Raw genomic sequence first — 19,484 nt, forward strand, 5'->3', positions numbered from 1 at the left:
GAGAGATTAACCTGGTTAGTAGCCTTTATCAGAACCTGGTTGAGATAAGTGATAAGGACAGGTAAAAAGGACTCACTGTCATCATGGGATAGATTCTGAGCACCTGCCAGGTGGTACTTGGCCACCTTGACTAGAGCAGCTTGGTCCCAGGGTTCATAGTGGTCAATGCTGGTGGTGGTCAGTTGAAGGAGCCTCAGAAAAAGGGTGGAGGGCAGCTGCTTGTGGGCCTGGTCATCTCCAATCAGGAAGAACATGTGCAGATGGCTGCACACTTGCTGGTAGAACCTGTGCAACAGAAGCTCAGCTGCTTTCCTTCTCCTTGACCCATTTGCCCATGCAGGTCCCAAGTCCAAAGCTGATCCCTTAGCCCTTATCTTCTGAGCCCTAACAGTATCCCACAGATTTCCCTTTGGCCTTTTTGGCCAGGAGAGAGTAACAGCAGAGAAAGGGCAAAGACTCAAGTTGGGGTTCTTGTCCTCACCTCTGCAACAAGCATTCCTTCTTCATGCTCTGTTTGACACCAGTGTTCTCCCTGGGGAGTTGTTCTTCTATACTGTCCAGGTCTGACTCTGTGTACTGGTCAGGGAAACTGCCTGAGGTTGCCAGGGCTAGCAAGCGATGAAAGGTAATGAGATCCACACCTTTGGGAACCAGCAAAGCTGTTGGCTGGTTTAATACGCCAGCGTGCCAGCTGGCATCTCGTAGGCACTGGAGAACAGCCTCCTCTGACCCATATGGCAGGTGGAAAAGGCGGACCTGGCAAATGCTAGTGGCCAGAGTGATAGCAGTATGGCGCCCAGTACCCAGAGCCCCTGAAAGCAGTAGGCCATGCTGCCGGGGCCTGGCCAGTACCCGGACCAAGCGGGCCACATGCTGTGCCATGGAGTGGCACCGGGCAAGGTGAGGGCTCAGCCTCAGCTGGGTAGCTGAGGTGGCTAGCTGCTCCTCCAGGGTCTCCCACTGCCGTTCCAGGTACAGGTTTGGGCTGTCAGAGTAGGACCCCAATACCAGCTTCTGACTGAAGACTAGGTCTGAGGGCTTTTCCTGGGGACGGAGTAGTAACACGGGCAGCAACAGTGGTGAGACCAGGTCCATCTGGGGTGCCTTCTGCCACACATTCTTACACTTCTTTGCCTGGATCTTATAGCTAGAGGCTTTTGTGGCTTCCTCTTGCCCTATCTGGTGACTTGTGCTTTCTGTAGTCTCCCTGCTTCCTGGCCTCGTGGATGGTGCTGGACACGGATCACTCATGTGTGAAGCTGTGGTGACATGAAGGCCATAAGGGTCCTCCTCCTCCTCTGTCTCACTGCCACTGCTACTTAAATCCTCCCACTGTGCCAACTCCCCATCAGATTCCACTTCAGGCACCTTCTCCCTCTCTTCATCTTCCTCATAGTCCTTGCCCAGGTGCTGGGGCCCCACCCCACAGCAGAAGACATTCTGAGCTATTTCTAGGAGCAGATCGGCACAGTAGGAACGTTCCCTAGGGGTGTTGAGTCGGTCACAAAAGGTTCTCTGTGCCTCATGCAACCAAAGACGCACCATGTTACGCATGGCCATCATGACAGTCAGGCGAGTGCCCCGTAAGCCTGACACCCTGCGCAAGTGCTCCTGGTGGTTCAGACAGTCCATGCAACTGCGAGAACCCATTCTGGTGGGCAGCAGCTGCAGGCTGCTGAGGAGGTGGCTCACGGAGTGCAGGGAGAAGCGATAGTGCGGGTGAAGGGGTGAGGGCATGAAGTAGTTGCACATAGCCTCCCAGGCCTCCACTGAGGCCCGGACCAGGGCTCTGGCCAGAACACCTTCCTGTTCTATAGAGGGGAAGCGCTCGAGCCAGGTCTGGATGCTAGGGGTATGCCTACTCAGCAGAGTGGCCTGGGTCATGCTGCCTAGGGCCAGCACTGTGAAGAGTCTACAGAGGCGTGGGCACAGTGGGCGCTCACAGCATCCTGGTACTGTGGCAGTGGCAAGGAAGTTGACTACAGGTTGCAGTGTCTGCAGCTCCAAGGTGTTGTGGGCATACACTGTGCCATCCATGGCCTGGCGCAGAGTCTCCAGCACTGGTTGGCAGCTCTTCTCTGGGTCTGTGTGACATAAAGCAATAAGAGAGATCATTGTGAGATCATGCACAAGTCCACTGTTCCTCTTCTTTTTGCCTCCTGGATTTGCTTCTGGCACACACGGGGTTCTAAAGGAATTCTGCCTCTGACATGTTGGGAATTGGTGACAGATGAGTAAAATGGTCTCTCTTTGCCACACATTCCTTAAAGTTGAGTCATTTCTTCTCTTCTCCCCCAGATCCTACTTCTATGACCATTTTATTCATGCAGCTGAGGGAAAGTAAATACTGTACAAAGATTTGGAAGCTGGGATATTTGGAAACTGGATCTGACCATAGGGAAAAAGTACAATCAGTTCAGTAAAAAAGAGTGGAGTTGTATCACAAGTATACTTTTTAAAAATCAACTTTAGAGGCAGGCCCTTAGCCTCCTGCTTAAGATGCCTATTAAAGTGCATGTATCCAACACTGGAGTGCCTGTGTTTAATTCCTGCCTCTGGTTCTCACTCCATTTCCTGCTAAGGAAGACCCTGGGCAGCAACAGTGATGGCTCAAGTGGCTGAGTTCCTGTCAGCTGCATGGGAGGCTTGGGTTGTATTTCCAGCTCCTAGCTTACGGTTAGGCCCAGATCTGGCCACGGCAGTCTTTGGGGAATAAACCAGCGGATAGAAGCTCTTCGTCAGTCTGTTTCTCTCTACCTCTAAAATAAATGGATATAAACTTTGTTAAGACCTGATTTAAATACATAAAATGTACATATTTTAAGTATCACTCAATGAAGGGTTTTTTTAACTGCTTAAAAAAGGTTTATTGATTTATTTATTTGAAAAGCAGAGTTATAGAGAAGGAGGGGGAGAGAGAGAGAGAAAGAGAGAGAAATATCTTCCATCCACTGGTTTACTCCTCAAAATGGCTACAATGGCTGGGGCTGTTCCAGGCTGAACCCAGGAGCTTGAAGCTACTTCTGGGTTTCCCATGTGGGTGCGGGGCCCAAACACTTGGGCCATCTTTTGCTGCTTTCCCAGGTGCATTAGCAGGAAGCTGAATCAGCAGCAGAGTAGTTGGCATGGGATGCTGCACCATAACACTGGTCTCTATCACTGTCCTTTAAGAAATTGAGGAAAGAGAAAGTTAGTCAATTATATGTACCCAAATATTTACTATTTCTGGTACCCTTCACTCTTTTTTGTGGATCTGAGTTTCCATATGGGTGCCGGTTCGAGTCCTGGCTGTTTCACTTCCAGTCCAGCTCTCTGCTATGGCCTGGGAAAGCAGTAGAAGATGGCCCAAATCCTTGGGCCCCTGTGCCCACATTGGAGACCCGGAAGAAGCTCCTGGCTCCTGGTTTCGGATGGGCACAGCTCTGGCCATTGCGGCCATCTGGGGAGTGAACCAACGGATGGAAGACCTCTGTCTCTCTCTGCCTCTGCTAGTCTGTAACTCTGCCTTTCAAATAAAACAAATATCTTTAAAAAAAGAAAAGTTCTAGCAGTAGTGAAGTTTCTCAGCTTTAATGTGTCTAAAGTGTTTTATTTCATTCTCACTTATGGAAAGTATCTTTACTAGATAAATAATGCTAGATTTATTTTTTTTCCTTTAGTATTTTAAAGATGGTATTCAAACATCATCTGGAATCCATTGTTTCTGATGAGAAGTTAATCATGACTTTTTTTTTTAAGATTTATTTATTCATTTGAAAGGCAGAGTTATAGGGAGGGAGGGAGTGAGGGAGAGAGAGAGAGAGAATCGTCAGTCCACTGGTTCACTTCCCAAATGGCCACAACAGCCACAGCTGAGCCGATTTGAAGCCAGGAGCCTGGAGCTTCCTCTGGGTCTCCCACGTGGGTGCAGGGGCCCAAGGACTTGGGCCATCTTCTATTGCTTTCCCAGGCACATTAGTATTGGAAGTGGAACAGCTGGGAACTGAACCAGCACCCATATGGGATGCAGGCACTGCAGATGGAGACTTTACCCACTACATCATAGCACCAGCCCCATTAACTGTGATTCTTAATGTTTTTCCTATACATATACTAAGTCTCTTATTTCCCCCATAACCACTTTCAAACTTTTTCTTTCTTTGGTTCTCAGCAATTATATATGTGTTAGACTAAAGTTGTATTTATATTATATATATATATATATATATATATATTTGACAGGCAGAGTGGACAGTGAGAGAGAAAGACAGAGAGAAAGGTCTTCCTTTGCCGTTGGTTCACCCTCCAATGGCCACCGTGGCTGGCGCGCTGCGGCCGGTGCACTGCGCTGATCCGATGGCAGGAGCCAAGTGCTTAACCTGGTCTCCCATGGGGTGCAGGGCCCAAGCACTTGGGCCATCCTCCACTGCACTCCCGGGCCACAGCAGAGAGCTGGCCTGGAAGAGGGGCAACCAGGACAGAATCCGGCGCCCCGACCGGGACTAGAACCCCGTGTGCCAGCACCGCAAGGCAGAGGATTAGCCTAGTGAGCCGCGGCACCAGCCATATATTTAATATATATATTTTTTTAAAGATTTATTTTATTTATTTGAAAGAGTTACAGTGAGAGGTAGAGATAGAGAGAGGTGTTCCATGCAATAGTTCACTCCCCAGATGGCCTCAATGGCCAGAGCTGCGCTGATCTGAAGCCAGGAGCCAGGAGATTCTTCCGGGTCTCCCATGTGGGTGCAGGGGCCCAAGGACTTGGGCCGTCTTCCACTGCTTTCCCAGGCCATAGCAGAGAGCTGGATTGGAAGAGGAGCAGCCGGAACTAGAACCAGCGCCCATATGGGATGCTTGCGCTTCAGGCCAGGGCTTTAACCTGCTGCACCACAGCGCTGGCCCCATTTTTTTCCCAATATTTTTATAATCAGGTATCAATGACTTTTTCCTGCCATCTGCAACCTGTTGTTAAGCTTGTGCAGTGAGTTTTAAATTTTCAGTTATTTTCTAGTTCCACATCTCCATTTAGCTCTGTTTTAATAGTTTCTATTTTTCTGCTGAGATTTCTTGTCTGTTTACTCATTAAGGTTATGTATTCCATTAAGTACCTGAATACTTTTTAAAATAGCTACTTTAAAGTATTTGCTAAATCCAACCTTTAGACTATCTCTATAGACTACTTCTTGATGATGGGTCACATTTTTATGTGGGTTTTTGTATAGTTATTAATTTTTTATTTTATACTGGCTGGCTGGTGACTATTATCCAAAGACAACTTTTTACACTTTGCCATGTGTAATACTCTTCACCCTCCAGTGCTGCTTTCCATGCTTTCAGTCCGCTTTTTGAAATGTCTTCTCAGTTCCAAAATCTCTTCACAGGTCTAGTTATGTCACCCTTTACCCCTTCTATTGTACACACTCTAATTACTTGTGTAAATTTGTGGCAAAGGCAAATAGTATGGCTGGAAAGAATTACATGATTTGGAAACAAATAGGCTTGAATTTTAATTTTACTTCTGACACTTAATAGCTAGGATGTCTTTGGCAAAACTGTAAAATTTCTGTCTCAGTTGCTTCATTTTTAAAATAATCACTTAAAATATTTTCCATCTTACTATGCTTTTATGAAAACTATGACACAGATAAAACATGTAGTACTCAATAAATTGTACTTGCTATTATTAAGTACATACACCTGGATTGAGTTCTATAAAACATGAGGAACTTAAAAGGTTTGGCTGAATGACCTATCCAGTGCTTTCAGGGGTAGGGGATATCCAGCCCACAGGGCATATAAGGCCTGCAGAATGATCTGGTCTGGTCCTGCCAAGGCAATGGCAGGCAGGACTCAAAACTCAATAGATCTATAGAAGGCTAATTTTTAAGTTGACCATTTTGTATGGCCTGCAAACGATGCTATCCATATCCAAACGGTCCTTGGAAGAATAAAGGTTCCCCACCCCTGCAAGCCCACTGACTTCCTTGATGCCAACACCTACACTTGTACCTTACCCCTGCTCATTCCCATGGCCATACTTATAAACTGTCATCATCTGGAGGCATGCCAATTTAGAAAACTTAAACATCAATATCTCAAACATTCATCATAATCACTCTCCTTTTCTTTGTTATCTATTCTTCTACAAACTCTTATTGAGCACTTTCTTCCTGTTGAGTCCATCAAAGCCAATGAGACAAATCCCTGTCCCCCTGTAGCTCAAAGTGTGGGGAAAGGGACATGCAAGTAAGCACATATTATTATAGTAACAGTTGTCACAGGTTATTGTATGGGGTGGGTATCTAACCTAGTCTGGAGGCCCGGACTCCTGGAAGAGTCAATGAGTTACGTGACTTGGAAGGAGTAAGGAATATTTAGTCCAATAAACAGGAGAGAAGGCAGAGATAAAAGCAATCCCAGAGAATACAGAAGACCTGATTTGTTGAGTCCAGTTAGAACACAGGGTAAGAAGCTAGAGAAGAAAAGCTTATCACAATTTTGCAAGAGCATTTGCCAAGGTTCCAGGTAATGATTGTCTGAACCATGAAAATAAGAGGAAAACATTTGAGAGATATTTGGGAGGCAGAATTAAGAGACATGGTGATTAGACATTACTGAGAAAGGAGGAAATGTGAACAGCATTTCTTGCTTAAGTGATCTGTTGGCTGGTGGTACTAGTTAGTGAGGACACACAGGAACAGATTTTGGAGAGAAGATGATGCACTCAGCTCAGAGTTGGGTCTGAGATGCCAACGGGACAACCAGGCTCTAACATACAGTGGCTAGTTGGATAAATAGGTCTGGTTCTTTGACAAGAAGCCTATGTTAGAGAGATTTAGCAGTGAAAGTAAAGACAGGGTGGTTGAGGCCATGAGAGTAGATGAGATCGTTCATGAAGCACATGTAGAATGAGAAGATGTAAACAATACAACACTGAAGATCCATCTATAGGCATTAATTTGAAAATGCTGCTAGCTATTTTACAGTCTCAAGAGATAACAGTAGCTTCTTCCTTCCCTCTTCCCAGCTCCTCACCAGAAGTAGCCAGGTGCAGATCCTCCAGCAGGAAGAGAAGGGAGCCTTTAGAATCCTGATGTTGCCCAGGCCGAGGGCTGGCTTGTGTTTGGCCCTGGAACCCTCTGCTCAGCAGGAGGCGAAGGTGGGTGGAGCCGAAGGCAGGGTGGATGGAGCTGTATGTATAAGGGTTGTTTGGCTCCACTAGCACCTCAACGAAGGTTGACTTCCCTGTGGCTGCCTCTCCAGCCAGCATCACTGGCTGTCCCCTCGACAGGAGCAGGTCCACAACATACAGGAGCCGTTCAGTCTGCAGGGCAGAGCAGGGCTTACTGTAGCAATGCCAATGGAGGGCAGTAACCTATCTGAAATTTGTTCTTAAAGCTATACTTGGAGAACACATCATGTACTCTTATGATTATGAAAATATATCAAAGATTGAGAGCTGGTGGGCCTCAGCAGGACCTTGAACATGGACCACCCCTAAGGTAGCTTCTTAAGTCCCAACCCCAGTTGTCCTCACACCTGAGTAGAGGGGTGGAAGGTTCCCAGAATCCCCTTGATGCGGCTGCTCAGGTACTGGCCAGTGAAAGGGACCAATGTCCCATCCTCGGGGCTTACATGTAGATCAAATACCAAGACTGAGGGTGGTAGGTCAGGGTAGTTGGAGAGACAATTGATAGAACTCCTCATGAAGGTATCAAAAAGGGGCCAGAGCCTGCTCAAATGGAGACACATGCAAAACAGTCAGAAGTTATAGTACTGTGACATACTCATAAACTCCTCCACACCCCACACGGGTTGTCACACAGGTTTTAACTTCTATGGGCCCGTCCATCTCAGCCCTCTGCATCCCACATCCCCTATCCCTATAGATACCTGGAAGGAAGATGGGCTCCAAATCCCCAAATTAAGGCAAAAAGAAAGCTGCTGACAGCCCTCAAATGTTCTCTTCGCTTATTTGGCTCACCATCACTGTCAACCTGGGACTTGTTCTGAGAGCTGCTTTTTGAGGAGCTGACTCTTTGGACCACAGGATCACTATAGATGAGGTCCTCTGCAATGGCCATCATGCCCAGAATAGGAGACCCAGCAGAAAAAAGCAGAGACAGAGGAGAGGGGAGAGGTTGATTGTGTTACTTCTCACTTTCAGCCCCCCAGCCCAGCTCCACCAAAATATCATGCCCCTGGTTCCAGTTATACTCCAGCCACCCCCAGAGTTGCATCTCTCCCAGACCAGCTCTTCCATCTCCCCACCTGAGCCACGTGCCTTTTCTTCCTTATCTTGGCGCAGGTGAGGGTCAAGCAGACCACGTAAGATGCGGGCCAGGCTGGTGACTTCAGCCACGCCTGGGCAAACAGCCTGCTGCTCATGTACCTGCAGCAGAGAGCTGGCACCCTGGCGGGTCAGGAATCGGAACGTTGCAGGCACCAGAACTTCAGCCAGGCGGTTGAGTTCAGTGACCGTCTTGAGCTGCAGGCGGTACTCATGGGGCAAAGCTGCCATCAAGATGCTAAGCATAGACTGCCAAGTCTGCTCCCCACCACACCAGACTAGAGCACAGCGGCCCACCAAGGTAGGGGACATGCCTGTTGCATCTGCCACCTCCATCAAGAAAAAGGTACCTGGAGGTCGTGCCATCTGCTGGCCATTGGGGAGGCTAAGCTGGGCAGGGTCACTGAGGAGGCACGTGATGGAGTCCAGCCAAGCAGCACTGGAGGCTCCATCACATACTATCCAGTGCTGAATCCCTTTTGATTCCTCTGTCTTCCCCTTTGAACCCATGCTGTTATACTGAGGGGCTGCACGAAGTAGTCTGGGGAAGACACCATGGTGCCAGCAGGGGCCCTCTAGCCACCCCAGGAACTCTTGGGAGCTGAGTGCACTGGGGTACAGGTGGGTAATTTCTACTTGTTGACAGCCCTGGGTTGAAGTGCCCTGCGTGGCTATTTGACGATTCTGGATCTTAAATAAGCTTTGCCAACAAGTGGTCTTGCCACTGCCTGCAAGGCCCAAGAGCAGAATGCCCGAGGACCTGCTCAGGGCCTGGTTCAGCTGATCCAGGGATCCCAAAATGTCAGGGCCAGGATACAGACCTACCTGTCGCAGTTCCTCCACCATTAATGGCTTCATCAGCCTGTGAGTCACAGGCTCTGCCAGCACGTGGCTGGCACTAGGAAAAAGCCCACAGAGCAGCTCTTGGAGGTTGTGCAGGCGAACCCTATCAAGGATGTTGAACAGTGGTGAGCGCAGCAGGGCATGCAGTAGGGCAGCCTCCTCAATGGCCGCTAGACTACGGGGCTGCTGGGAATTGAGTTCTACCTTGGACACATTTAGTGTTTGTATTGTATCTTCTAATATTTGCTTGAGCAGTGGCAAGCGGCCAGGCAGGGATCCAGACACCAGCTCCCGCTCTAGAGAGAAGAATTTGGATAGGCGCGTAGCCATGCGGGAGGCATCCCGCATCCCTGCACCCAGCAGTGTCAGCTCTGCCACTCGCTGAAGGTCAGGCAGTGACAGTGACACAGGTCTCAGTAACAGGTGCAGGTTGGCAGGCACAGCAGGGCCCAGGGCACGCAGTGTCAGAAGACAGCCATAGCCAAGGCGCATGGATACCTGGTGTTTCTCAAAGAAGCCACTGCCAAGTAGCTGGGGCTGGGTGGGGTCTATGGTTCTGATGCTTCGGGAGACCTCCTGGTACAGTGGGGCATAGAGGTGGTGCAGTTCATCCAGGCGCTGGCCCAAGGCAGAGAGCAAGCCTGGGGGCAGATGCTGAACTGCCTCCAATAGCAGCCAGGCACCACCCTGCAAGGCACCATTCAGGTAGTTGCTCAAGCACCGGGCCTCTATCTGATGCAAGCAGGGCATCATCACCAGCTGACGGCCCAGGACCCACGCCAGGCCATTCACCATAGCTGTCTTGCCCACACCATCAGGGCCCACTAGGGCCCCACAGGCCACTTCCTCCAGGGCCAATAACAGAACCAGCACTGGCCGCTCAGGCAGCAGGATAGGAAGTGGCTCTAGTCTGGGACCTAGGTACTCATAATTGTATAGCAAGGACCGGCCCAGTACATCTATCCAGCATGCAGGTGGTGACAGAGAGGACTCAGTAGATGCAATAGTCTTAAGATTCTGCAGGGGGCTTTTGGAGAACAAGTGAGGTGGACCCAGGTGATACTTGAGTTGGCGGACCCAGTGGAAATCTGTCAGGTCACTCACCTGATGTTGTTCCAGCAGCTGTGCTATATCGCGGTGAGTCACTGCCTTGACCAGCAGGGCACTGAGCAGGCTGGTCTGGCGGACAGAGAGCAGGGGTTGCCCATCCTGGGAGGCCCTCTGAGCCCGTACAAATTGCACCAGTACCTCAAGCTTGTGCATATGCTCAGGCACCATGACCAAGATTCCACCCTCAAGTAGAGCCTGTTCCATCTCAGCACACCACACCACCTCTTCTGCTACCAGCACACACTGCCATGGGAAAGCCTCCACTAAGTCCAGCCAGTGATGGACATACAGTTGCTGTGACAACTGACTCTTTGGGTGCAGCTTCTTGAAGGCCTTGCCTAGCGATGGGCCCCGAGCGAGGCGGGTGGCCACACAGTCCTGTAGCATGTGTACCAGTGCCAAGCGTAGACACTTCTCTAGAGAGGCCAGCCACTTGGGAAGGTCAAGGTGCAGAGGAAGGGGCCCCTGCAGCTTCACCTCCTCCCCACTCACCCCTCGCACAGCAAATGCCTCTACCTGAGTCTGTGTGCCTGGGCTTGCCTGCTGATCACCCATATTTTTCTCATCAGTTGAATTGGACTTGAAGCTCACAGCATGTACATGAGGAAAGCAGCGTTGCACCCACAGCTGGGTGTCATGTGACTCCAGAGGGGCAGCCAACAGGGCCACCAGCTCACTGTCACTGAGGAAGAAGAGGCGGGGGAAGTGAGCACACACCTCATACAGCACATTCTCCAGAGCCATGATGATGCCCTCCAGCTCCGCTGATCCAGCTTGCAACAGCTGCTGGAGCTGCTGGCCTTGGAAGTGAGGGCTCCTCTTGGCACTGGGCACAATGAGGGACAGAACCATCGGGTCAGCTACGGAGATGCACATCAGGGTTCGATAATGATCATCCAAGGCCTTGAAACAAGAGTGCTGTGACGAGGGAGAGGGTAAAAGTGAGAGCAAATGTGAAGTGGCGTCTCTGTCTTCTCACCCTGAGCCCCGCTATTCAGGAGCACCTTGCCCACTCTGCTTCAACCCCCTTCCCTACCAGGTCAGCACTAGGAAATGGGATCTTCATCTCATACAGAACTTTATTCAGAAAAATCCACTTCTGCTGGAAAGTCACCCACACGTCCAGCAGGGCACCTGTGTAGGCAGCCAGAAAAACATCAGAGGGAGACACTAGGGTCCTATCTTCTGCAAGGGGGTCCAGCCTGCTTTTGACCTCTCGAGTAGCCCAACCACCCCAATCAAAGCACTCGGTTCACCAGGACCCAGTGGCTTAGTTAGGGGAGATAAAACTTTCACTTCAAGACCTGATCACCTCATCTCAAGAAACAGTCCTCAAGGAGTTCCTCACTCTGCCCTTCATATCTTTGTCTACTTAACCGCCACCTCTCACTCCAATCTCTTTCTCCATCTTTACTCCCTCTGGGCCAGCCTGCCTCAGGGCCCACCCATCAGCCCAGTTAAAGGTCTGCACTCACCCAAACCATGCATGATGGTCACCCACTCCAAAGCTACTTTGTGTAAGTCTCCTGATTTTTGGGTGGCCAGGATGTTGAGCAATGTCTGAAGACTTTCTTGGATGGAATCCTCCAGGCTGCTGTAGCCTAAGGAAGCAAAGGCTGAGCTGGCAGTCGGATGAGACAAGGGAAGGGACTGGGGTGGAAAAGAATGCACTCAGAGAAAGAACCCAATTCCCTTTCTACCATTGAGGACTGTATTGGTCAACAATGTAGAATTGTTACTTTTAGTAAAAGATGAATCTAATTATGATGCAGAAAAATGGTGAAGGTCAAGCAGAAGCAGTTCTGAAAGCACAGAAACAGGGTTACAGGTAGGCGAAAGGGTCTGCCTAAAATGTGTTCATAAAAAAAAAAAAAATGGAGAGATAATTAGCTTTGGGTATTGGTGAAAATGAAAATGTTAGGGCCGGCGCCACGGCTAACTTGGCTAATCCTCCACCTGCAGCACTGGCACCCTGGGTTCTAGTCCTGGTTGCTCCTCTTCCAGTCCAGCTCTCTGCTGTGGCCTGGGAAGGCAGTGGAGGATGGCCCAGGTGCTTGGGCCCTGCACCCACATGGGAGACCAGCGGGAGGCATCTGGCTCCTGGCTTCAGATTGGCACAGTGCGCTGGCCGTAGCAGCCAATTGGGGGGGGGGGGTGAACCAACGGAAGGAAGACCTTTCTCTCTGTCTCCCTCTCTCTAACTCTGCCTGTCAAAAAAAAAAAAAAAAAAAAAAAGAAAAAAGAAAAGAAAAGAAAGAAAGAAAATGAAAATGTTAACTGAACATATTCAGCCTTTGTATTTATCAGTCAATACCAAAAAAATCTTATGAGTCCTTAATAAGGGAGATATGAATAAGGAGTCTGGACATCATTTATCAATTTGCTCCAAATGCAAATTGGGGAAGCCATCCTTAACAAGGTACTGGACATGAAAAGGTGATAAGGATAAAGAAGTTGTGAGACAAAGAAAGCCCATGCTAGCATACAAAGGACACACACTCTCCTCCGGGCACAGGTTGGACCGGTTACACATCTTGCCAAGTTGGACTCCTATTAGCTTGTGTCCACTCACTTTTCTCTTTCTCCACTGCTACCATCCTACTCTAGGACACTATTGCTTTTCACTTAGGTTACTCTATCTCTTAACTGATTTTCCAGTTTCCATTCTTTGCCTCCTTTCAGTCCATCTCCATATTGCAACTAGGGTGATATGGTTAAATAAAAATAAAAAATTTCCCCACAGAAAACATGTCAGGGGCTCTCCATTGTTTTCATGTCATTGAGCAAATGCCTAACATGCCCCAGAAAACTTTGCAGGATCTCACCGCAGCAGCTCCATCTGCCCCATTCCCTTGTCCTTTATTCTCTAGACTTGAGCCACAGTGAACTGTAAGTTCTTTTAGTAGATGTTCCAATTACCATAAAATATCCTAATGCCCCAAACAACTAAAACTCACTGTCCTCAAGTGGAAGATTCAAACGTTTAGCTTCTACAAGTTGAACTGTGTGCTCACTAAGAGTCCTAGTGTGTTTGAAAATCTATGTGAGTCATGGTTATAATTTTAGTTACAGAATTTAATCTAATATTGTATTAACCACTGAAATAGCAAAAAAGGGTTGTTTCTATGACAGCTATGAAGGTTTTAGTAAAGGTGAGACAATAAAACATGCTATTAGGTGTCGCTCCCCCTCTTCATGGAGGAACGACACAGGACCCTGCGCTGTTCTTTCGTCCGCTCGGCCCTCCCCGGGTTTGCTGCTGGTTCTTCCCGGGTTGGCTACTATCCCTTCCACCTCCATGGAAGGGCAGTTCCCCCTGGCCACATTCCCCACTTCCGCAGGGGAGCGGCACACCGCCGGCCGGCTCTTCTCGGGGGCTGCATAGGTGTTCCTTCAGCTAGATGTTCCCCTTAGATGTTCCTGGTGCATGCCGTCTCTCTCCTCCTTTATAGTCCTCCTCCGCCAATCCTAACTCGGCTGCCCACACGCCGAGTACGCTGCTCTCCAATCAGGAGCAAGTCCTACAGTTTATTGGTTGAACTGGAGGCAGCTGTGCGGAAGCTGTTTACTTCTCTCCCAGCGCCATATTGTGGGAGAGCAGATGCATAGAATAAGTCTTAATTCCAGTAACTTAGTCTAGTACGGTTTGCTCCCCACAATTAGGTGTAGATAGTCAATTTCTAAAAATCGGTAAATTATAATAAAAATCAAGAAAATTTCTGGCCTTGGGTAACTTTCTTTTTCTTTTTTTTTTTTTTAAATTTTATTTATTTGACAGATAGAGTTAGACAGTGAGAGAGAGAGACAGAGAGAAAGGTCTTCCCTCCATTGGTTCACCCCTCAAATGGCCGTCACGGCCGGCGCCATGAGCCAGGAGGTAGGAGCCAGGTGCTTCCCCCTGGTCTCCCATTCAGATGCAGGGGCCGGAGCACCTGGGCCATCCTCCACTGTGCTCCCAGGCCACAGCAGAGAGCTGGACTGGAAGAGGAGCAACCGGGACTAGAACCTGGTGCCCATATGGGATGCCGGCGCCGCAGGCAGAGGATTAACCAAGCAAGCCACAACACCAGCCCCCTCAGGTAACTTTCTAAGTATTTGTGCTGCTGCCTGACTTTACAGAGAGTGACTATAGAAATAGCAGACCCTGTATTAACACAAGAAAGACATGGGGAACTATCAGTGAATCCCAAATCAAAGATGAGCTCTTGTCTTTAGGTTAAAAAGTTAGCAAATATGAATGTTTGCTTTAAGCTAAAATAAAAATCTTAGGCCATGTATGAATCAAATTTGATAATTTCCCTATTTGACTAAATTTGGACTCACTGATTTGAGTTCCAATTGTGTTGCATAAGACAATTTCTCCTCTACTTGCAGTTCCCCAACTATATCATCTTGGATGCTTGTACATTCAAGTGTGCTGTCCCTTCTGTGTGGCATGTCCTTCTCACCTTGCAAGTGTGGCATATTTCTACCTCTAAAGATGGAATGAGGCCTCTGCCAAAGGAAAGGCCTCTTCAATTCTCCCTGTTTCTTTGAGCTATTTCTACTACCCTCATTAAGATGCTCCATCAGGACTGGCGCCATGGCTCACTTGGTTGGTTAATCCTCTGCCTGTGGTGCCAGCATCCCATATGGGCACCAGGTTCTAGTCCTGGTTGCTCCTCTTCCAGTCCAGCTCTCTGCTGTGGCCTGGGAAGGCAGTAGAGGATGGCCCAAGTGCTTGGGCCCTGCACCTGCATGGGAGACCAGGAGAATCACACCTGGCTCCTGGCTTCCGATCAGCACAGCGCTAGCCGTGGCAGCCATTTGGGGAGTGAACCAGCAGAAGGAAGATCTTTCTCGCTCTCTCTCTCACTGTCTAACTCTGCCTGTCAAATAAAAACAACAACAACAAAAAGATGCTCCATCAATCATATATACTATTTTCTGTCTCTCACCGTACTGAAGAACCCAAGAGACAGGGCTGAGACCTGTAAAACTCAGAGTCTCTTGTATTTGGCACAGAAGAAGCAAGTCAGGTGAATTACAAGAGGGAAAGAATAAATACATGAATGTATGATGCATACAATCAGACAGCAGAGTGCAGTGCAGAGGACAGAGTATGGAAAGTGGAGAGAAGACACCAGGAGGAATTTCTGAGGACACCCAGAAAGGGAAGGGCCTTTACCAGAGGAGGCCTTGGGTGGGAAGAGTGGGGCTGGTGTGGGGGATGGGCCTGATGGAGATTGTGGAGCTCATAGAAAACACTGCAGGGCTGGGTGGATGTGGGAGATGAAAATGGCCCTCAGTATGGGGCACTCACTGGGTCACATGGGCTGGATCTCACCTGAGAGGATAAAGGTGCCACTATCCTTGCCCACTACCTCCAACTGGGAACTGTGGACTGCCTGCCTCTTAGAGTGCTCCAAGACTGGGGGCTCATAGGGGACGTGCAAGATGAAGTTGAGGAGGCGTAGCTGGCGCATTTCCCAGTACCGCTGTAGACGCTGTAGACTCTCTTGGGCATGAATTCGTTCAGTCTCACATTGCCAGACCTGGAATAGCTGGGTCTCAGGAACCAGGATTGGGTAGTGGCTCAGCAGGTAACTTAGGAGCTGGGAGTTGGGGAATGGGTCTAAGGCAGAACTTTGGGCCATGGCTTAGGGGAGTGGAGGTCTCAGAGATAAAGAGCAATTGAAACCATCAAGGATTCAAACACAGGTCATCAGCAGCATTGAACTACTTTGACCCAGGGCCACTGCCTTGAGACCCACTCTTTTGGCAAGGCTCTAGTTGAACCAAAAATACTTCAGTCAGCACAGTGTTCTTCTGAGACAGAGTAAGTGTTAGGAATACCTACCATTGTACGCCCACACCACATCTTTGAGACTGCCACTCCCTTCTTCCCCAGGGGCCAGGGAGAGTCTGGAACCACCCACCACTCCTTATCCAGAGACTTAAGGAGGCAGTTCTAGGCAGGTTAGCAATCTCAAATCCTCACTCACCCATACCACAACTTCTACCACCCCCTAATCTCAAGGGACTACTGGGCATGATTTTATTATAGGTTTTGGCTTGGCTCCCTCTTCCTCCTTCTCTACCTCCCTCCCTTCTGTGGGTCCCACCTGGCTGATTCGATCTGCAAACTCCAGCAATGGGCAAGAGAGCAGCTGGCCCAGTGTTAGGAGTTCCATACTCTGGAGACTGCCCAAACCTAAGGCTGGAGGTAGAAGAGACAGATCAGAACAACACCTTGTTTGTGACAGAGTCCAGCCCATATTCCAGAGCCCAGCTCCACCCTGAGTCCAGAGCCCAAATCTAGGACCCCAGACCCAGCCAAGCCTAGCTCAAACTTCAGACTATGGATGTCAGAGCACAACACAGAGCTAAGAACTCAGAACGCAAGGTCGAGAGCATAAGTCACAGCCCAGAGGTAAGACTCCAGCTCAAGCCCAGTTCTCATCAGGAGACAGGATCCCACATAGAAATGATTAAAATTAGAAATTTTGGGCCGGTGCTGCTGCTCAATAGGCTAATCCTCCACCTGTGGCGCCGGCACACCGGGTTCTAGTCCTGGTCAGGGCGCCGGATTCTGTCCCGGTTGCCCCTCTTCCAGGCCAGCTCTCTGCTGTGGCCAGGGAGTGCAGTGGAGGATGGCCCAAGTGCTTGGACCCTGCACCCCATCGGAGACCAGGAGAAGCACCTGGCTCCTGCCATCGGATCAGCGCAAAGGAAGACCTTTCTCTCTATCTCTCTCTTACTGTCCACTCTGCCTGTCAAAAAACAAACAAACAAAATTAGAAATTTTGGGGTTGGCACTGTGGCATAGAGGGTAAAGCTGCTGCCTGCAGTGCCAATATTCCATATGGGCAACAGTTCAAGTCCCGGCTGCTCCACTTCCAATCCAGTTCTCTGCTATGGGCTGAGAAAGCAGTAGAAGATGGCTCAAGTCCTTGGGCCCCTGCATCCATGTGGGAGACCCAGAAGAAGCTCCTGGCTCCTGGCTTTGGATTGGTGCAGCTCCGGCCATTGCAGCCATCTGGGGAGTGAACCAGTGGATGGATGTTTCTGCCTCTCCTCTCTCTGTGTAACTCTGACTCTTAAATAAATAAATAAATCTTTTAAATAAATAAATCTTTAAAAAGAAAAGAAATTTTGATCCTTTGGGGAAAAGGATGCTATGGTATATGGGGAAGAGTGAGGAGCAACCAAGGAAGGAAGGGTTTCTAGCAGGAGCAGCTGGGAATGGAGCTGGTGCATTATCCTTCCCTTTCCCGCCATCCTGACTCTAGGCCAACCCACCTCGAAAGAGGGACTGGTAGTTGACGTTCTGCAGCTGGAGACTGCTCAGCTTAGTGAGCAGTGGCAGGTAGCTGCGAAACTCTTCCAGCATGCGCATGCAGCGCTGCAGTACTGGACTGTGGGTCCCCAGGGTTGTGCTCATCCGCGCTGCCTCTGTCAGCCAGCCTTCTGTCTTTTCCCGGGCCATAGCCAAATTGAACTGCAGGGCAAAGGGTTCACTGTCACCTTGAAACCCTGCCTCACCTCCACCTCTGCAGTCCTCTACTCCCAGGCAAGAGCTCCAAGGAAGACCATCAGTACCTTAGCAAAAGCCATGCACTTCCACTCACTGATGTTCTCTGAGATGACTCGGTAGAGGTGCCAGATGCGTTGCTGTTGCACAATAGGACGGGTCCCACAGAGTGGCAAAGGCAAAGGACTCTCATCCCCTGTGGGACAGAACTGGCTGAGCCCCAGGCTTTGTGGGGTGGGGGAATGAGCAATCAAAAACCCATCATGACAGAAGAGAGGGCTCAGAAAAGTGATGGGGGTGGGACGGGGTTTCAACTTTCTAGTTCAGGGGCCAGCACTGTGGCCCAACAGATAAAGTTGCCATCTGTAGCACTGGCATTCCATTTGTGCTCCAGTTCAAGTCCCGGCTACTCCATTTCTGAGAAAGTAGCGAAGGATGGCCCAAGTGCTTGGTCCCCTGCATGTGTATTTTAAAATGCATGGAAAAAAACCCAGAGTAAATAGCATAAAAAATTGAAGTTTATAAAACAAGATCCAGGCGCTTTTCCAGAACTTAGAGGAAGAAAAACATGAGTGATGATGAAGATAAAAGAAATGAAGGGGAAATCCAGTAAATCCAAAATGCATGTAAAAATCCTAGAAGAAGAACTGAGCAAGGGCCAGTACTGTGGCATAGTTAGCTGAGCCTTCACCTGTAGTGCTGGCATCCCATATGGGCACCGGTTCGAGTCCTGGCTGCTCCTCTTTTGATCCAGCTCCCTGCTAATGAATGGCCTGCGAAAGCAGTGGAAGATGGCCCAAGTGCTTGGGCCCCTGCACCCATGTGGGAGACCCAGAAGAAGCTCCTGACTACTGGCTTCAGATCAGCATAGTTCCAGCCACTGCAGCCATTTGAGGAATGAACCAGTCAGTGGATGGAAGACCTCTCTGTAACTTTGCCTCTCATATAACTAAGTAAATCTTAAAAAAAAAAAAAAAAGAGCAGATATAAAACTCACTATCAAATAACAGCTAAACACATTACCTACAAAAGAAAAAGAGCAGATTGATTTCAGTGTCATCCAAAATGTTAAGTGTCAGAAGACAATAATACAATAGAAAAAAATATGTGACTTCAGAATTCAGTATTCAGACAAGATGTGATATAAGGACATTAGAAAGCTGCTCTCAGCATATAAAGAATTCTAAGATTGTAACACCATTAACTCTCTTCTTACAAAACAAAGTACTCAAAGAAATACTCTAGCCATCTGAATAAGGAATGAAAATATGTACTTTAAAAAACAGTAGTAAGAGATTCCCCAGTGTGCGGCGGCCCTGCTCATGGGCTAGGGTAGGGGCGGTTCTTTACAGGATCTGGCCATGCTCTGCGCAATGGGATGCACCAACTGCCAATGGGAGCTGATGATTACAGCTCTCACTGTGACCTGGGCTACCAGTGCTGCACTCTGTGTTTCCTGGAGATGCAAGCACTTGAGCAAGTATTGCCTCTAAAGATGCATCAGCAGGAAGTTGAATTAGAAGTGGAGCAGCTGGACCCAAGTCAGCACCCCAGTGTAGGACGGAGGTGTCACAAGTGGTGCTTAAACTGTTGTGTCATGTTTTCCCCTTTATACTTCTTTAAGTCAAAAATGTATCTACTTCTTATCTACTTCTTTTGGCCTCCATTAAATTATCTTCCAGTGTGTGTGTGGGGGGGGGATGGTAGTAAGTAAACAAAACCAGTAACTCTCATATGTCAAAATAG

The 19,484-nt window shown here is 48.9% G+C and overlaps 1 protein-coding gene across 9 annotated transcripts in view; it reads right to left on the reverse strand.

The window, feature by feature from the left end:
• Positions 1–19,484, reverse strand: part of DNHD1 (dynein heavy chain domain 1) — an 83,166-nt gene that overhangs the window by 14,457 nt on the left and 49,225 nt on the right. Inside the window, exons 16-27 of one of the 9 annotated variants that reach the window (XM_070074249.1) lie at positions 17,807–17,934; positions 17,507–17,705; positions 16,330–16,424; positions 15,552–15,759; positions 11,701–11,826; positions 11,262–11,359; positions 8,254–11,143; positions 7,876–8,053; positions 7,522–7,714; positions 7,018–7,306; positions 482–2,084; positions 77–285 (exon numbers count right to left, since the gene is read on the reverse strand). In XM_070074249.1, the coding sequence (XP_069930350.1) occupies positions 77–285; positions 482–2,084; positions 7,018–7,306; positions 7,522–7,714; positions 7,876–8,053; positions 8,254–11,143; positions 11,262–11,359; positions 11,701–11,826; positions 15,552–15,759; positions 16,330–16,424; positions 17,507–17,705; positions 17,807–17,934 (6,216 nt within the window). Of the gene's footprint in view, positions 1–76; positions 286–481; positions 2,085–7,017; positions 7,307–7,521; positions 8,054–8,253; positions 11,144–11,261; positions 11,360–11,700; positions 11,842–15,551; positions 15,760–16,329; positions 17,244–17,506; positions 17,706–17,806; positions 17,935–19,484 lie in introns of those variants that run through there. The other 8 variants (XM_070074247.1, XM_070074254.1, XM_070074284.1 and 5 more) reach the window with 8 other exon arrangements.

This window comes from Oryctolagus cuniculus, chromosome 1, assembly GCF_964237555.1.
Source record: "Oryctolagus cuniculus chromosome 1, mOryCun1.1, whole genome shotgun sequence".
NCBI classification, from domain to species: domain Eukaryota; kingdom Metazoa; phylum Chordata; class Mammalia; order Lagomorpha; family Leporidae; genus Oryctolagus; species Oryctolagus cuniculus.